This window comes from Mus caroli, unplaced genomic scaffold (genome assembly GCF_978045245.1).
Source record: "Mus caroli unplaced genomic scaffold, Mus_caroli_1 scaffold_12, whole genome shotgun sequence".
Lineage (NCBI taxonomy): Eukaryota > Metazoa > Chordata > Mammalia > Rodentia > Muridae > Mus > Mus caroli.
Window position 1 is genome coordinate 119,814,021 of NW_028227267.1, and position 15,002 is coordinate 119,829,022.

General features: G+C 40.9%; 1 protein-coding gene across 5 annotated transcripts in view; it reads left to right on the forward strand.

Moving 5' to 3' along the window:
• Pcca (propionyl-CoA carboxylase subunit alpha) overlaps positions 1 to 15,002 on the forward strand; it is a 411,727-nt gene that overhangs the window by 136,457 nt on the left and 260,268 nt on the right. For all 5 annotated transcript variants that reach the window (XR_015044709.1, XM_085828899.1, XM_021182607.2 and 2 more), the window contains 3 exons: positions 1,690 to 1,768; positions 9,357 to 9,459; positions 14,868 to 14,962. Coding sequence is in view for 4 of the 5 variants with exons in the window: in XM_085828899.1 (XP_085685025.1) it covers positions 1,690 to 1,768; positions 9,357 to 9,459; positions 14,868 to 14,962 (277 nt within the window). In the remaining variant the exon portion in view is untranslated. The remainder of the gene's footprint in view (positions 1 to 1,689; positions 1,769 to 9,356; positions 9,460 to 14,867; positions 14,963 to 15,002) is intronic.

Below are 15,002 nucleotides of genomic sequence, written 5' to 3' on the forward strand. Positions count from 1 at the left end.
AAGACTGCAGGTTATTGTAGATAGAATTTTTGTAGGTATGGCAGTTTTACATCACATTTCTTTACTTCTCTAAAGTAGAGGTATGCATACATACACATGCATATACACACATGCGTGAACACACGCACACACACACACATATTTTACTGATTTCAACATGGACACTTATGGTGGCTGAAGCACTGAATAAGACAAATTTGGGGCTTGATGCTTGCTTACTGTGAGAGTGAACACTGTGTATGATCCTAGGCGGGTCTAGCATGCAAGCGTGCAGAATCCTCTCCACTGGCCAACTGTACCCACACTGTGTCTATACTTCCTCTGAGTTGCTCCACCATTTAATAAATATTCCCTTGTCCCCTCACCCATCTGTTTCCTTTCTTTGGTTGCTTGCTCTTTTTAATTCTAAGGATGGAATTATTTGGGTCCTTTGCTTTTCTCTTCTTGGATTAGAAGGCCCCCAGACTAAGAATAATACATTTAGTTTTCTTCTTACTACATTTGTGTTGTTCAAAACGCTGCCCCATATAAGCATAGCAAATATATTTTAATGGACTTAATTATGAAATATCGAGTAAGCAAGTGCTGTTGTAACTAAACCAGTGGTGGTGTTTTGTGTGCCGGGGTGAAAGGTCTGTGCTGGGACATTTGGTCAGTTTCTTCCTTGTTTCCCTGTAAGGTGAATGCTGCTGTAGAATCACAGGCCAGGAAGGACACTTAAGGCTTACTGATTGCTTCTTTGCCGAGCAAAGACAAGAACAAATGCAATTACTTATGTGACTATTCTCACTGAGGTCCCAGAGAGCCGTTAAGGAAGGAGACTTTCCTTTTTTGTTTGTTTTGTTTATTTTTATTTTGAGATAGGAACTGAGTAATGTAACTATGGCTGTCCTGGAACTCACTAGGCTGACCAGGCTGAACTTGAACTCACAGAGAGCTTCCTCTTTCTATCTCCGTAGTACCTGTATTAAAGGCATGTACCATGCCTGGCTCAGACTGACTTTTCTGTCACACATGATGGAAGGGATTGTAGAATGATAAAATGGTGGCTTTATCTCTTCTCGTGAAACTGTAATTGAGATTAGCCTTTATCTGGGTCCTGACTTGGTACCTTCACGACAGCCTGTTGAGTATACAGAGAAGTGCAATGGCTTCTCAGTTGTGCAAGAGTACTCAGGCTCTTTGGGAAATAACTGTACTTGAATAACTCCCTACTCTGTCAGTTTTGCCGATAAAGGCTAAAGGCATTCTCTGTGTCCTTTCATGTGAAAATACTCAAAGTTCCTGCAAATGAAAGAGAAATTGATGTGTAATGCATGCAAGTGGCAGTTTTCAGAATCACAAATGTGTGTGTGCATATATGCACATGTTTGCCTGCTATCTAAACTGCTTTTTAAATATAAAAAGTTTACATAGTTCTGATTTTGGAGTTGTCTGTCAGATATATTTTAAGCTTTTATTTCATTACTTGGGAAGTATATTTTTTGATACAAATGCTCTATTCTTTTAAAATGCTTATTCATTTTGATATGTAAGGCCATTACATTGGTTGTGTTTCTGTAACTCTAAGGAAAGGAACTTTTAAATAAATTATTGTCATCTGTGTTACAGAACATGTGGTCAGTTGTCATGTTCATACATCCACATGATCAAAGTCTGAGCGTCTGTCTCACTCTTCCCTGCTGTTAGGCTACCCTGTGATGATCAAGGCCTCAGCAGGCGGTGGTGGGAAAGGCATGCGCATCGCCTGGGATGACGAAGAGACCAGGTGAGAGGCTGCCTGACATGCACTTTTGATGAAAATTGCAGTTACCAGAGTTTTATTAAACTGACAGGTAAACAGATACCCAATGCATAATGGAATAATTACAGTGACCATCTAATCTTTACTTTTTGGATGAGAGAGAAATTGATACTATGCAGAAATCTTCCTTCTGTATATTTTGAAGATAATTACCCTACCACAGAAAGGTTATTTAAAACAAATTTTTATTTTACATTGGTAAAAGGTTTTGTTTTTTATAGTGTGTTTTTAAGAAATTAGAGTTTTTCTGTTTTCTACGCAGAATTACTAATATCTGGCCATATAATTTACAGTGTTATCTAAGGATTGAACCAAGTTTATTTAATCCCAGTGGATAATTACTTTGATAATTTTTAGTGTGTAGAATACCATTTTCCATCTAAGTTTGAAACCACTGTATGTCTTTTATACTTACTAATTTTTTTTATTAATTTCAGAAGTCAAAGTACTCGGTGTTATTTAGTAAAGCTTTGATCCCCCCCCCCCCACATGCACAGTCGGCGTAATCTCTTCATGCACCTCCCCAGCAGCTGGAGCTTCCCTACCCATGGCATCTCTGTCGAGCTCACCTGAGCTTGGTGCTTTGGAAACATTTTGATAAGTCCTTTGCTAAGGAGTTCCTGGAGAACCACAGGTCTCCAGTGGCTCAGAGATCACAGCTAGAGCAATAAGCTCTGGTGTGGAACTTCCTTTCCATAAACAGCATTCATTGTCAGGCAGGGTGGGTTGTTGAGCTTGTCCTGAGCTTTGCCTTTGAACTCATCCCGTTGCGCCTTGCCCCACAGACTTCTTCACCAGGGCTGTGCCTTTCTTGGGCAACTATCATCTTGTCATTCTTACAGAGGTAAATAATTTTTCAGAAATCTAATGTATGGTGACATGGCCATTAGAAAAGAGACTGCCCAATGCAGCTAAATCTAGTAAAACCTGTTTAAATTCTTCCTGCTCCCACAATGCTGTCTTTCCATTCATCCTAGCCATCCATAGCTCTGGAATCCAGGGACCTTTCCGAGGCATACAATTTATATTTTTGGTTCTTGGTTTGGATTTATAAAATGATTAAGTGTTTATGTAAATAAGTGGATACAACACAACTCTGTTTTACTTGAAAGGTCCTGGGAAATGCTAAAAGGCAAAGGTTCCAGCTATAGACTAGAAGTTACAATAGGTGTGGGCTTCTGTCTTTAAAGTATGATCACTGAAGGGTTGGCACAATGGCTAAGAGCATGTGCTGCTCTTGCAAAGGACCTGGGTGTGGTCCCCAGCACACACACAGTGGCTCACAAATGTAACTCTAGTTCTTAGATCAGTTATTTCAAATCCAAGTGGAAGGTCTCCCCACACCCCACCCCACCCTACCCCCACTCAGTATCAGAAGTACCACAGTTTCTCCTGCACTGGTATGTATTGATTATCTGGGAGCCCATGCTTCTGAACTTGAGTGCAGGGTGTGAGCTGTGACTGTACTACATCTCTAGTAAGGGGCAAGGTGAGGTTCTCAGAGCAGCACAGATAGCTGGAAACATGCTCTTTTATCTCTTGGCAGATAGTCTGCTCTGTACAGTTTCTTCACAGGAAGGGTGTATAAGAATGCTAATAACAACTGAGTGCTTTGGTGACAGAGGTTGTGGCAGTTTGGAAATCCTTGGCTCAGGGAATGGCACTAATAGTAGGAGTGGCCTTGTTGGAGGAAGTGTGTCACTGTGGGGGTAAGCCTGGAAACCCTCCTGGCTGCCTGAAAACAGTCTGTTCCTGGCTTCCTTTGGATGAAGATGTAGAACTTTCATCTCCTCTAGTGCCATAGCTGCTTGGACGCTGCCATGCTTTCTACCATGATGATAATGGACTGAACTTCAGAACCTGAAGGCAATCCCAATTAAATGTTGTCCTTTATAAGAGTTGCCTTGGTCATGGTGTCTCTTCTCAGCAATGGAAATCCTAACTAAGGCAGACATTGTTACCAGAAATGGGGAATCCAAGGCAACATCAACTTCACAGCTTCTTGTTCCAAAGTCTGAGATCCTCATATGATTTTCTGGGCTCATCCAAATAGCCTCAGTCATTTCTCCAGCTCTGCCCTCTATAACACTCTAGGCCCAGGTTGATTCTACTCCACTGCTGCTGCTATTCATCCCATGGTACTGGAATCCCCAATTTGCTGGAGTCTTCTGCTGCAACTAGGCTTCACCAATAGCCTCTCATGGACCCTCTTCATGGTGCCAAGCCTCAATTTCTTTGCATGACCCCTTCAGTTCTGGGCCATCAAGTGCAACTGAGGTTACACCTTCATCAGTAGTTTTCCTTGGCTTGAGCTGCTCTTCATGACCCCTTCATATCTTCAAAACCAGTACCACTTAGATGATTCTTATATATTACCAAGTTCAGCTGCAGTACTAGTTACAACCCTCCGGAACACAGCTTCTTTGTGCTCTCAGAAAACACCTTTCAGATTTCACTTCAACGATGCTGGTTTCTTCCTAATCGCTGCTAATTTCTTAGCTACATACTTACATTCTTCTCCTCTGAAACCTCTTGAGCCAGGCCCCACAGTTCATATCAGCCAATGGCTTCCATATTCCTACTAGGATGACCCATCAAGCCCCACCTAAAGCATTCCACTGCTTTTCAGATCCAGAGTCCCCAAATCTACATTTCTCCAAACAAAAACATGCTCAAGCCTATCACAGCAATACCTAACTCTTGGTACCAACTTATGTCTTGGTATCTCTTCATGTGGCATCTTTTCTAGTCAACTAAGGCATACATACTCAAAATACACTTTAAAAATTTTATTTATTTATTTATTATATGTAAGTACACTGTAGCTGTCTTCAGACACTCCAGAAGAGAGCATCAGATTTCATTACGGATGGTTGTGAGCCACCATGTGGTTGCTGGGGTTTGAACTCAGGACCTTTGGAAGAGCAGTCTGTGCTCTTAACCACTGAGCCATCTCACCAGCCCTCAAAATACGCTTATGTGCTTAATAAAAATATATTACTTTCTACCTGAAAATATTGTCTCAACATGATGAATGAGCCATCTCTGTAATCTTGTGTAGAAGAGCATAAGTTTGACACTGTGGGTTTGGTGATGGATAATTTTATTTAAATAACTGTTCCCTCACACCAGTTGGAATGGCTAAGATCAAAAACTCAGGTACCAGCAGATGCTGGCGAGGATATGGAGAAAGAGGAACACTCCTCCATTGCTAGTGAGATTGCAAGCTGGCACAACCACTTTGGAAAACAGTCTGGCAGTTCCTCAGAAAATTGGAAATAGTTCTACCTGAGGACCGAGCTATACCACTCCTGGGCTATATATTCCAACATATAATAAAGACACATGCTCCACTATGTTCATAGCAGCTTTATTTAAATTAGCCAGAAGCTGGAAAGAACCCAGATGTCCCTCAACAGAAGAATGGATACAGAAAATGTGGTATATTTACACAGTGGAGTACTACTCATGACTTCATGAAATTCTTAGGCAAATGGATGGAACTAGAAAATATCAACCTGAGTGAGGTAACCCAGTCACAAAAGAACCTACATGGTCTGTACTCACTAAGTGGATATTTAGCTTGGTATAACCAAGGTACAACTCACAGACCATATGAAGCTTAGTAAGAAGAAGACCTGTGGATGCTTCACTCCTACTTAGAAGGGCGAACAAAATAATCACAGGAGGTAGAGGGATGGAGAGAGGAGGGGAAGAGTAAAAGGAGGGGGCAATATCAGGGTTGGGAGGAGACAGAAGTACAGAAGATTAGGAAATTGAAAGGAGGTGTATAGCAGTGGGGGATGGGGAACAGGGGTTAGCCACTAGAAAGTCCCAGATGCCTGGGAAGCAAGAGTTTGCCAGGATTCAATGGGGATGTTAGCTGAAATACCCAACAAAGGGGAGATAGAACCTGTAGAGACCGTATCTAGTGGATAGGCATGGTCCCTGTTTGAGGGATGGGGCCACTCACCCATCTCAAAAATTTTAACCCAGAATGGTTCCTGTCTAAAGGAAATGTATGGACAAAGAGTGGATCGGAGACTGAAGGAAAGGCCATTCAGAGACTGTCTCACCTTGGGATCCATCCCATCTGCAGAAACCAGACCCAGACACTATTGCTGATGCCATGAAGTGCTTGTGGAGAGACTAAACCACCAACCAAAGTATACACATGGAGGGACCCATGGCTCCAGCTGCATATGTAGCAGAGGATGACCTTCTCTGGCATCAATAGGAGGAGAGGCCCTTAGTTCTATGGAGGCTCGATGCCCTAGCATAGGGGGATGCTAGGTCTGTGAAGCAGCAGCGGATGGGTGGGTGGGGGATCACCCTCGTAGAGGCAGCAGGGAGGGGGATGGGATAGGGCATTTGTGGAGGGGAAACGGGCAAGGGGGACGTTTGGAATGTAAATAAATAAAATTACATAATAATAATAAATAATAATAAATAATAATAAATAATAATAAACTATTCCATATTATCTGTTTATTTAGAAAAACACCACCAAAGTTGAAAACTAAAAAAAAAAAAAAAAAAAAAAATCAAACATAAACCCAAAAGTCTAGGAGAATTCTAGGAATGGTTGTCTGAGGCCAGATGCCCTCCCTTAGTGCTAAGGTGTTGATGCCATCCATGCACACTTGTCCAGTTTCTCTCCATTTTTCACTTTGAAGAAGAAACTTAATTTTGATGAAGAAACTTGTTTTTGCACAATCTACAAACATGTTCCCTTCTTTGGATGCAACATCGAGTTTAGTAATCTGTTGCTTTGTTTTGTCCTGAGAGCATCTGTATCCTGTGGCTCTTTGCTTTGTTTTGGCAGTTCAGCAGATCTAAGACTTGCTTAGAGCCTTTACAACAGTGGAAAGAGTTCAATGAAATTTAGGTGGCTGTGGTGACACACACCGTTAATCCCAGGGCTCAGGAGGCAGAGGCCAGCTTGGTCTACAAAGCAAATTCCAGGTCAGCTAGGGCTGTTACACACAGAAAGACCCTGCCTCAAAACAACAACAACAACAACAATAACAAATCATGAAAGTTGTGGAGCTTAGCTGTTTTCAAAGCAAGCTCTGGCCTTCTTTCCTATATGTAGATTTACATGAAATGTATGGCTGAATGGAACCCTGGCTACAATATTTACTAATCATACCATAAATCAGATAGTTTCTATTTTACTTTAGATGTTAGAAGTACAAAAATATCTATTATGTTCCTTGGTTGAATGATAATAGTTTTTGAATTAAGGAAGGTATAAATGACAGTAACAAGAAGTGTTGTGTGCTTGTTTTTTTTTTTTTTTTTTGGTCGCAGGTTGTAGGACCCAGAACTTTGTGTGTGACCTAGGCGTTTACTCTGGCCCTGAGTTGTGTCCCAGAAGATGTTCTTAATTCAACTTTCCCTTAGTTGCAAAATACACCTGTGAAGTTTTCAAACTTTGTGTTTTATTTTGATGGCTTTGATGTTTTATTTTTGATGTTCTTGGCTTAAAAGCAAAAAGAAAGATTTTAGTCATTAGATTAGAGGCAACTGTAAAGTGCTATGTTATTCTCTTTATGAATTATAGCATCTATCCTGTCTAGTGAAACTTTGTATCTATCCTGTCAGTGAAACTTTGGCTGTGTGGTTCTGAGGATGATTCACTGTTTCTCTGACATTTCTACTCTGCACCAATCTGAAAACCATTTCTCTAAGTCAAAGAGACAATGAAAACCTAAGATCCTTTCTCTTAGGGAGCAGAAAGAGGAGAATTTTTTTAGCCTCAGGTTTTAAAATATGTCTTCTAGTTACTTTTACTACTTTATGGACACAGTATATTGGATAATTATGTTTAAAATTGCCAGATGCAATGTTTGTATATAAAAGGATTAGAAGAGTCGGGTGTTCTTGTTTTATGCTCAATACAAGCATTTAATATGAAGATATACTTGGTTAGAAGTAAAGGTAATTACATCTTATATTCCAGATACATCAGTGAATGAATAAACATTTTCAGTTACTTTTAGATAACTTTAAAGTGTCTTTTTTCCCTTCAAATTGTTTACATTTGCTTATTTTATTTACTTGCTTTGCATATGTGCATAAGGGCGTGCACCTGCCATGGTGCATGCATGGAGTCAAAGGACAACTTGAGGAATCTGCCTCGAGGATGTGAAGGATCAAGCTCTGGTCCCTGGGCTTGATGGCAAGAGCCCTTACTGGGCGAGCCATGGAATTGAATCCTAAGCTTCAGCTTAATTAAATTAAATTAATTAATTAATTTTAATTCCTTTGAGATAGTATCTAACTATGCTGTTTAGCTTGGCCCAGAATTCATTATGTAGGCCAAGCTGGCCATGAACTCACAGAGACATTGTAGAATATAGGTCTGGTTCTTCCTCCCAGTCCCATGCTCCCAGAAGACTCAGGTTTAAAATATATTTACAAACACCCTGGCCACATAGCTAGGCTCTTTTCTCTGACTAGATCATAATTAAAATAACCCATTTATTTTAACCTACATTCTGCCACATGGCTGGTTACTTGTGCTCAGGTGTCCTGCATCTGTCTCCTCACGTCTTCCTCCTCCCACACCTGGCTCTTTTTAAGTTGTTTTTGTTTGTTTGTTTTTTGTATTTTGTTTTTAGTTGACAGGTGATGCATCCATATAATATACAATATATATTTTTTTACAAGATGTACCCACCTCTGCCTCCTGAGTGCTGAGGTTAAAGTTGTATGCCACCATGCCCTGATGAGTTTGAGTGTTCATGAACTGGCCAAATAACACCCCTTTTATATGTATCTAGTAAAACAATAATTAAATCTATACTTTTTTCCCTCAAAAACCATCCTTTTCTGTCTTAAATGTGTGAAGGCACTTTAAAGGAGATACGACACAATGTCCTAAGTGATACATGGGACACACACAGCTGCATCTTAGGCCCTGGATCTGAAGAATGTCTAGGAAGCATCTTCCTGCAGAATTGCAGTCTCTGTTGTTCCCACCACTGTGTAACTGCCAGGCCCTTTCCACCTTTTTTTTGTGTCTTCTAAATTTTATGACAAATATTAGTGTGCTTTTTAATACTTCTTCACTAGTGTATTAAAATATTTATTTTACTTTACGTGAACGGGTATTTTGTCTGCGTGCTTGTCTGAGCGCCACATTCATGCAGTGCCTGTGGAAGCTTGAAGAGGGAGTCAGTGTCCTTGGAACTGGAGTTGAGCTGCCACATAGGTGTGAGAGTCAAACCTGGATCCTGATGAAGAGCAGCTAGTGCTCTTAATTGTTGAGTAGTCTGTCTCTCTAGCATTGCTAGTTCAACAGTTGGTTGGTGAAACAAGTACTGCATTCTTGTTCTCATGGAAAATCTGTAACCAGCACATTAAATAAGTGGCCCAAGGTGACAGAGGGATAAATGGAAGTTGCAGCTCCTGTTAGATTAGGTCTCTGTACGTGTAGTGAGTCTAATCTGTTCCCCGGTTTTCTGAATTAAGCTGAAACAAAACTGTTTTCTATGTAGAAGACTATCTTTGATTTGCTAGTATAATTGTTCTTTTTGTTCTACAGGGATGGCTTTAGATTTTCATCCCAGGAAGCTGCTTCTAGTTTTGGTGATGATAGACTACTAATAGAAAAATTTATCGATAACCCTCGTCATATAGAAATCCAGGTTGGTACTGTTCAAGATGCCGTCTAATGGTTGAGAGTATGACTATGCCATGTTGTTGGAATGGTTTGGGTTGGCTGGAAATGAAATTAGAAGCCCACCTGTAAAACTCAGCAGTCAAGGACTGGAGAGATGGCTCAGCAGTTAAGAGCACTGACTGCTCTTTCAGAGGTCCTGAGTTCAAATTCCAGCAACCACATGGTGGCTCACAACCATCTGTAATGAGATCAGATGCCCTCTTCTGGTGTACCTGAAGGCAGCTACAGTGTACTTACATATAATAAATAAATAAATGTTAAAAAAAATAAAAACAGCAGTTTCTTCCATGACTGGATCACTGGAGCCATTAAGAAAAAGGAATAATAGTATATACTACTAATACATATAATGATTATAATATATATTTGTATACATGTTATACCTTTCAGCTCATCTCAGCTCATCTCTATGGTTTTTTCCCTTTCCATGTTATTGTCTTTAAGCATCAGAGTTCTTAACACTTACAGGACTTTTCTGTGTAGCCCAGCCTAGCTTTACATATGCAATCCTCTTGCTTTGCCTCCAGAGCACTATAGTTTTTGATTTAGGTATAGTGTGTTAGTTTGTGACTATGCTTGTATAAATGTTTTTGTTTGATATGTAGTAAGAGTAGATGCTTTCCCATCTGGCTCTCTAATTTTCTCTAATAAAAAACCTGTTTCTAATTGTGGTGCTGCTCAACCTTAGCACACACCTTCAATCCCTCTGGCTGGAATACAGACATGCCCCTAGTACACACTTCTAATCCCCCCCCCCCCCATGAAGGTAATGATAGTTTGTAGAAGGAAGCATCCATGTTTGAAAGTAATGTCTAATTGAGAGGTAGGCAAAGTGACAAATCAGAGAAAGATTTGACAGAACAAGGTATGCCCAACTCATAAGAAGAGAGAAGGAAGGGAAGCTACATAAGGGAGAGATAGTACAGGAGAAGAGAGTACAGTACAGAAATACAGTAGAGGTCCTGGAGAACAATGCAGTAGAGTTGAGAGGGAGAGCAGAGCAGCACAGAGAGGGAGAAGGAGGCAGCTTTACCAGGAGAATTCTACAGAGACAGATTGAAAAAGAGAACAAGCTAGACACAGGTGAAGACAGAACAAGTAGGAGAATGAGAAGGAGCCAGGAGATTAGAAAAAATTGCTAATGTCAGTGTACTGGCTAATTTTGTGTCAACTTGACACAAGCTGGAGTTATCACAGAGAAAGGAGCTTCAGTTGAGGAAATGCCTCCACAAGATCCAGCTGTAAGGCATTTTCTCAATTAGTGATTAAGTGGGGGAAGTCTCCTTGTGGGTGGTGCCATCACTGGGCTGGTAGTCTTGGTTCTATAAGAGAGCAGGCTGAACAAGCCAGTAAGGAACATCCCCCCATGGCCTCTGCATCAGCTCCTGCTTCCTGCCCTACTTGAGTTCCAGTCCTGACTTCCTTCAGTGATGAACAGCAATGTGGAAATGTAAGCTGAATAAACCCTTTCCTCCCCAACTTGCTTCTTGGTCATGATGTTTGTGCAGGAATAGAAACCCTGACTAAGACAGTCAGTTTAAGGCCAAGGAGAGCAATTCAGAGGCCGAGAGAAAAAGCCAGATTGAATAAGTCAGCTGGGAGAAGAGTCTGAGCCAGAACAGCTGAACTGCACCAGCCAGCCAGAGACCAGAAAGAACTAGAAAGGGGTGAGCTTTTTCAATAGTAGGTTTTCAGAGGCTAAAAATACTCTAGGCATAGATTAGATTATACAGAGGCTAGAAGCTTCCAGAGGTAGGCCTAGGTTAGCAGATGGAGGCATTAAGCCTTTAGAGACAACAATTATATCAGCAGACTAAAAGTTACTTTTACAAAATGATATCATATATTGGATTTACACTTGTTATGTACATTGTATATACCATTTATTGTAAATTAAGTGATATTGGTTTATTGTTTTAATGATATTTGTTTTAAAGATATCTGAGGGCTGAGGAGATGGTTCAGTTGGTGAAATGCTTTGTATGCAAGCCTAAGTTCAGTTCCCCAGACTCCACATAAAGAGCAGGCATGGTGGCACATGTGTGTAATCCCAGGGCTGGGGAGGACCACTGGCCAGACAGACTGAGTTGTTTAGCTGTGGGCTTAGCTAGAGACTCTGTCTGACTCTGTCTCAAAATAAGAATAAAATAGAGGAAGATACCTGATGTCAATCTTTTCCCTTCCTACATGTTTGTGTGCTTACACCTGCAAATACATATGCATACATACGAATGCAAGCATATGCTACATCCCCACATTCTTACGCACACGCACACTCACACACGCACATTCACACACACACACACACACACAGAGAGAGAGAGAGAGAGAGAGATCTCAGTTAATGGTACCATTAATCTTCTAAGTTAACCTCCCCTCCCCAACAGCTTTGACTTTCTAATTTTGGATTTTACCCATTAACCTAATTCCTTTATAACATACATACTTACACCCCAAGTACTGGGTTTTAGATTTGGGTCGTATTGGTTCTAGATTGACTTTTTCATCAGCCCATGAACCTAAAATAGCTCATGGTTTATGTCAGTCTTCATTAGTCCCTCCAGAGGTGCTTTTTAGTTTTCAGCCTAAAGGTTTTATGTCTCTCATACATCTCTCCCTAGACACTTGATCATTTTGACCCTGTGATGTGCTGCTATGTTAGTTTGATTTGCCATTTATTTGTTGTTGCTCATGTAATTCACACAGGTGATTTTTGTGCACTGGTTTTAAAACAGGTGTCTTTGCTAAATCCTTTTAAAAATTTGTGTCTTTAGATCTTGTGCTAAATGAGAATCTCAAAATGCAAAGGTGGAAGCCAGTGCTCCTGCTGGCGAGAGCACACGTCACACTGCTTGAGGTTTAGAGACCCGTTTCCTGATTGATCGGGGATCCTTGAGATCAGAGATGAGGTCTTAGTTCTTTGCTGTTCCAGTAGCTAGGCCTTTGTGTTTCATTAATATTTGACAAATGTTTGTTACTTAGGTAGTTACACAACTACATTAGCATTTAGTTTAATTACCTTTGATCTCCCTTCTGGGGTATGTTTTTAAACATAGATAAGTCTGTCCCCTAGTAAATGGATAACCCAGATGTCTCCCCCATCTGATCTATCTTAGATTTAAAAAAAAAAAAAAAACTATTCACTTTCCAGTTTTCATGAGCGTATTTGTATTATAATTTACATCTATAGGGTTGTTTTAATAATTTTTCCCCAGTAGGAACTAAGCAGTGTCTTTCCACCCTCCCCTCATAAAGGCTCAGTGACAATGCAGAGTTCCCTTGGGGAGCCAGTAAACTTACTATGAGGCTTACTTATGGAGCATGTGTGAGGGGTTATGGGCAGGAGTGTTGGTGTCCCTACAGCAGCCACAATGGAATGCGGCTACAGCATTCAACATGAATGATGGCTTTCCCATGGCTGAACAGATGGGGCCCTCTTCTCTTTTGTCATCTAGCCTGTATACTCTAGGCCCTCCCAAGACTCAAAGCTACAAGTAATTAGGGCAGAACTATATACAAGTAGTGGGGAAGAATGACTGGACTATCAGATGAGGGAAGTTCCAGTAGCCCCATCCAGACCTGCTCCTTCGATGAGGACACATGAACAGTGACCAAGCACAGCTGTGGTAGTGATTTGCTGGCAGACATGGTCTACTGTGGATGGCAGTGTTTTGGCTCAGAGGGCACTGCCATATGACAAGCTCAGTTCACAGAAATCAACTTCATTTTTACCCTGTCCTGGTCCCTTGGTTTCTGCACTTAGATGATGTTACCCATTTCTTGAATGTCTACTCACAGTCTGGGAAGCACATCTGTGCATGCCAACCACCTGCTAACTTTTACATGAGCACTCCCACCCTGTGTCTTCTGAGGTGCACACTGGGAATGTTCAACGAGAGAAACACTGGTGTTCCCCAGGCTGGTTCAGGGATCCTCAAGAGCATGCATTCTCATGAAGCCTCTTGGGGATCATGCACACGGCCATTTCTTGTTCAGCACATAAAGGGTTATAGCCAAAGTGTGCAACAGATCACAAGGGTAAGGGCCATCTTTCCCTAATAAGTTATTTTATTAATGTTTTCCAGTATATCATCACTAGTATTTTAAAATGCTTGATAAATTCTCCGGGCTTTTCATTTTGACTTTATATGTATGGCTGTTTTGCCAGCATATATGTCTGGGCACCAAATTCCCTACACTTTTTAGAGCAAACAAGGAGACTATATAGAATCAGAGAAAAGCAATTCTATATCTGACTCTCTCTCTCTTTTTTTAAACAGTTGCACATGCTTTTTGAGATTCTTTGTTGTTTATTTCCTGGAGACTAAATGTACTTTTACTCTCTTGCCAACTAAAATTTAAAAAAAGAGATTAAGAGTTATTTTCAGGAGTTAAAATATTTTTAGATGAACCTCATGCAGCTACCTTGGAGTCTTAGAAGTAAAATGCTAAGCTATTGGCAGTTGATGATTCTAAATTTTTTCCTTTATTACTTGAAATGAGTTTTGAGTTTAGAAAGGCTTTAGTCCTAAAAATGTTCAGTCATATATTCACTATTCATGCCCTAGCTAACTATGTGTGTTGTGAGTATGCTTTTTAAAAACTGGTAACAGCCATATAAAACATTAATATGATACTTGTATCAGCTCTCTGTAATACATGAAGGGACCATAACAGAAAGCCCTGCAGTGAGGCTGGAGAGCTGCTTGGTGCTAAAATTAGTGACTCATTTTAGAGCCCCTAAAACAAGTCTGTGACCCTAAAATAAGTGCTCAGGGACATTCGAACAACTCTGAGTGACTCAACACAGGAAGCGTCATGTTCTCTCCATGGGCCCCAGTTTATTTCTCCCTCTCACAAACGGAGAGCAGCTAGCTCCTAGCCATCATCTCTAGTTTTCCTGTGACAGAATAAGGACAGCAGTGTTACCCACACACAACTAACAACACACTGGATAAGAACAACAGAGATGTTTACAGAATGATCTGCTGTCCCTGCTTATTGGTGACCAGAAGTCGTGACCCCAGTCAGCCCTTTCTCAGTGCTTCTCAGTTCCACGGTGGCTTCTGACCTTCCAGCCATTATTAAATAATCCTCATATGACCATCTGTGCTGGAGATGGAACATGAGGGCTGCTCTCCTCTGCTGTTCTTACTAATAATATTTCATTGTATTCTAGAGTTGTAAATATACTTTCCTTCTGTTAATATTAACCCAGTGTGTGTTTTGAAAGCTATGTATTCTCTGAAGTCTGGGTATTAAAAAGCAAGGGAAGTTACATGGGGAGGGAGGGGTGTTAGCTGAGGAGTGTTAGCTGGGGAGTGTCAGCTGGCAACCTTCACTGCTAATGTTCTCAAGTGACACTACTCTCAGGTTTTAGGGGATAAACATGGCAATGCTCTGTGGCTCAATGAGAGGGAGTGCTCGATCCAGAGAAGAAACCAGAAGGTGGTAGAGGAGGCGCCAAGGTAAGTGTTACCCCAGAGAGCACCTATAAAACGACCTGAT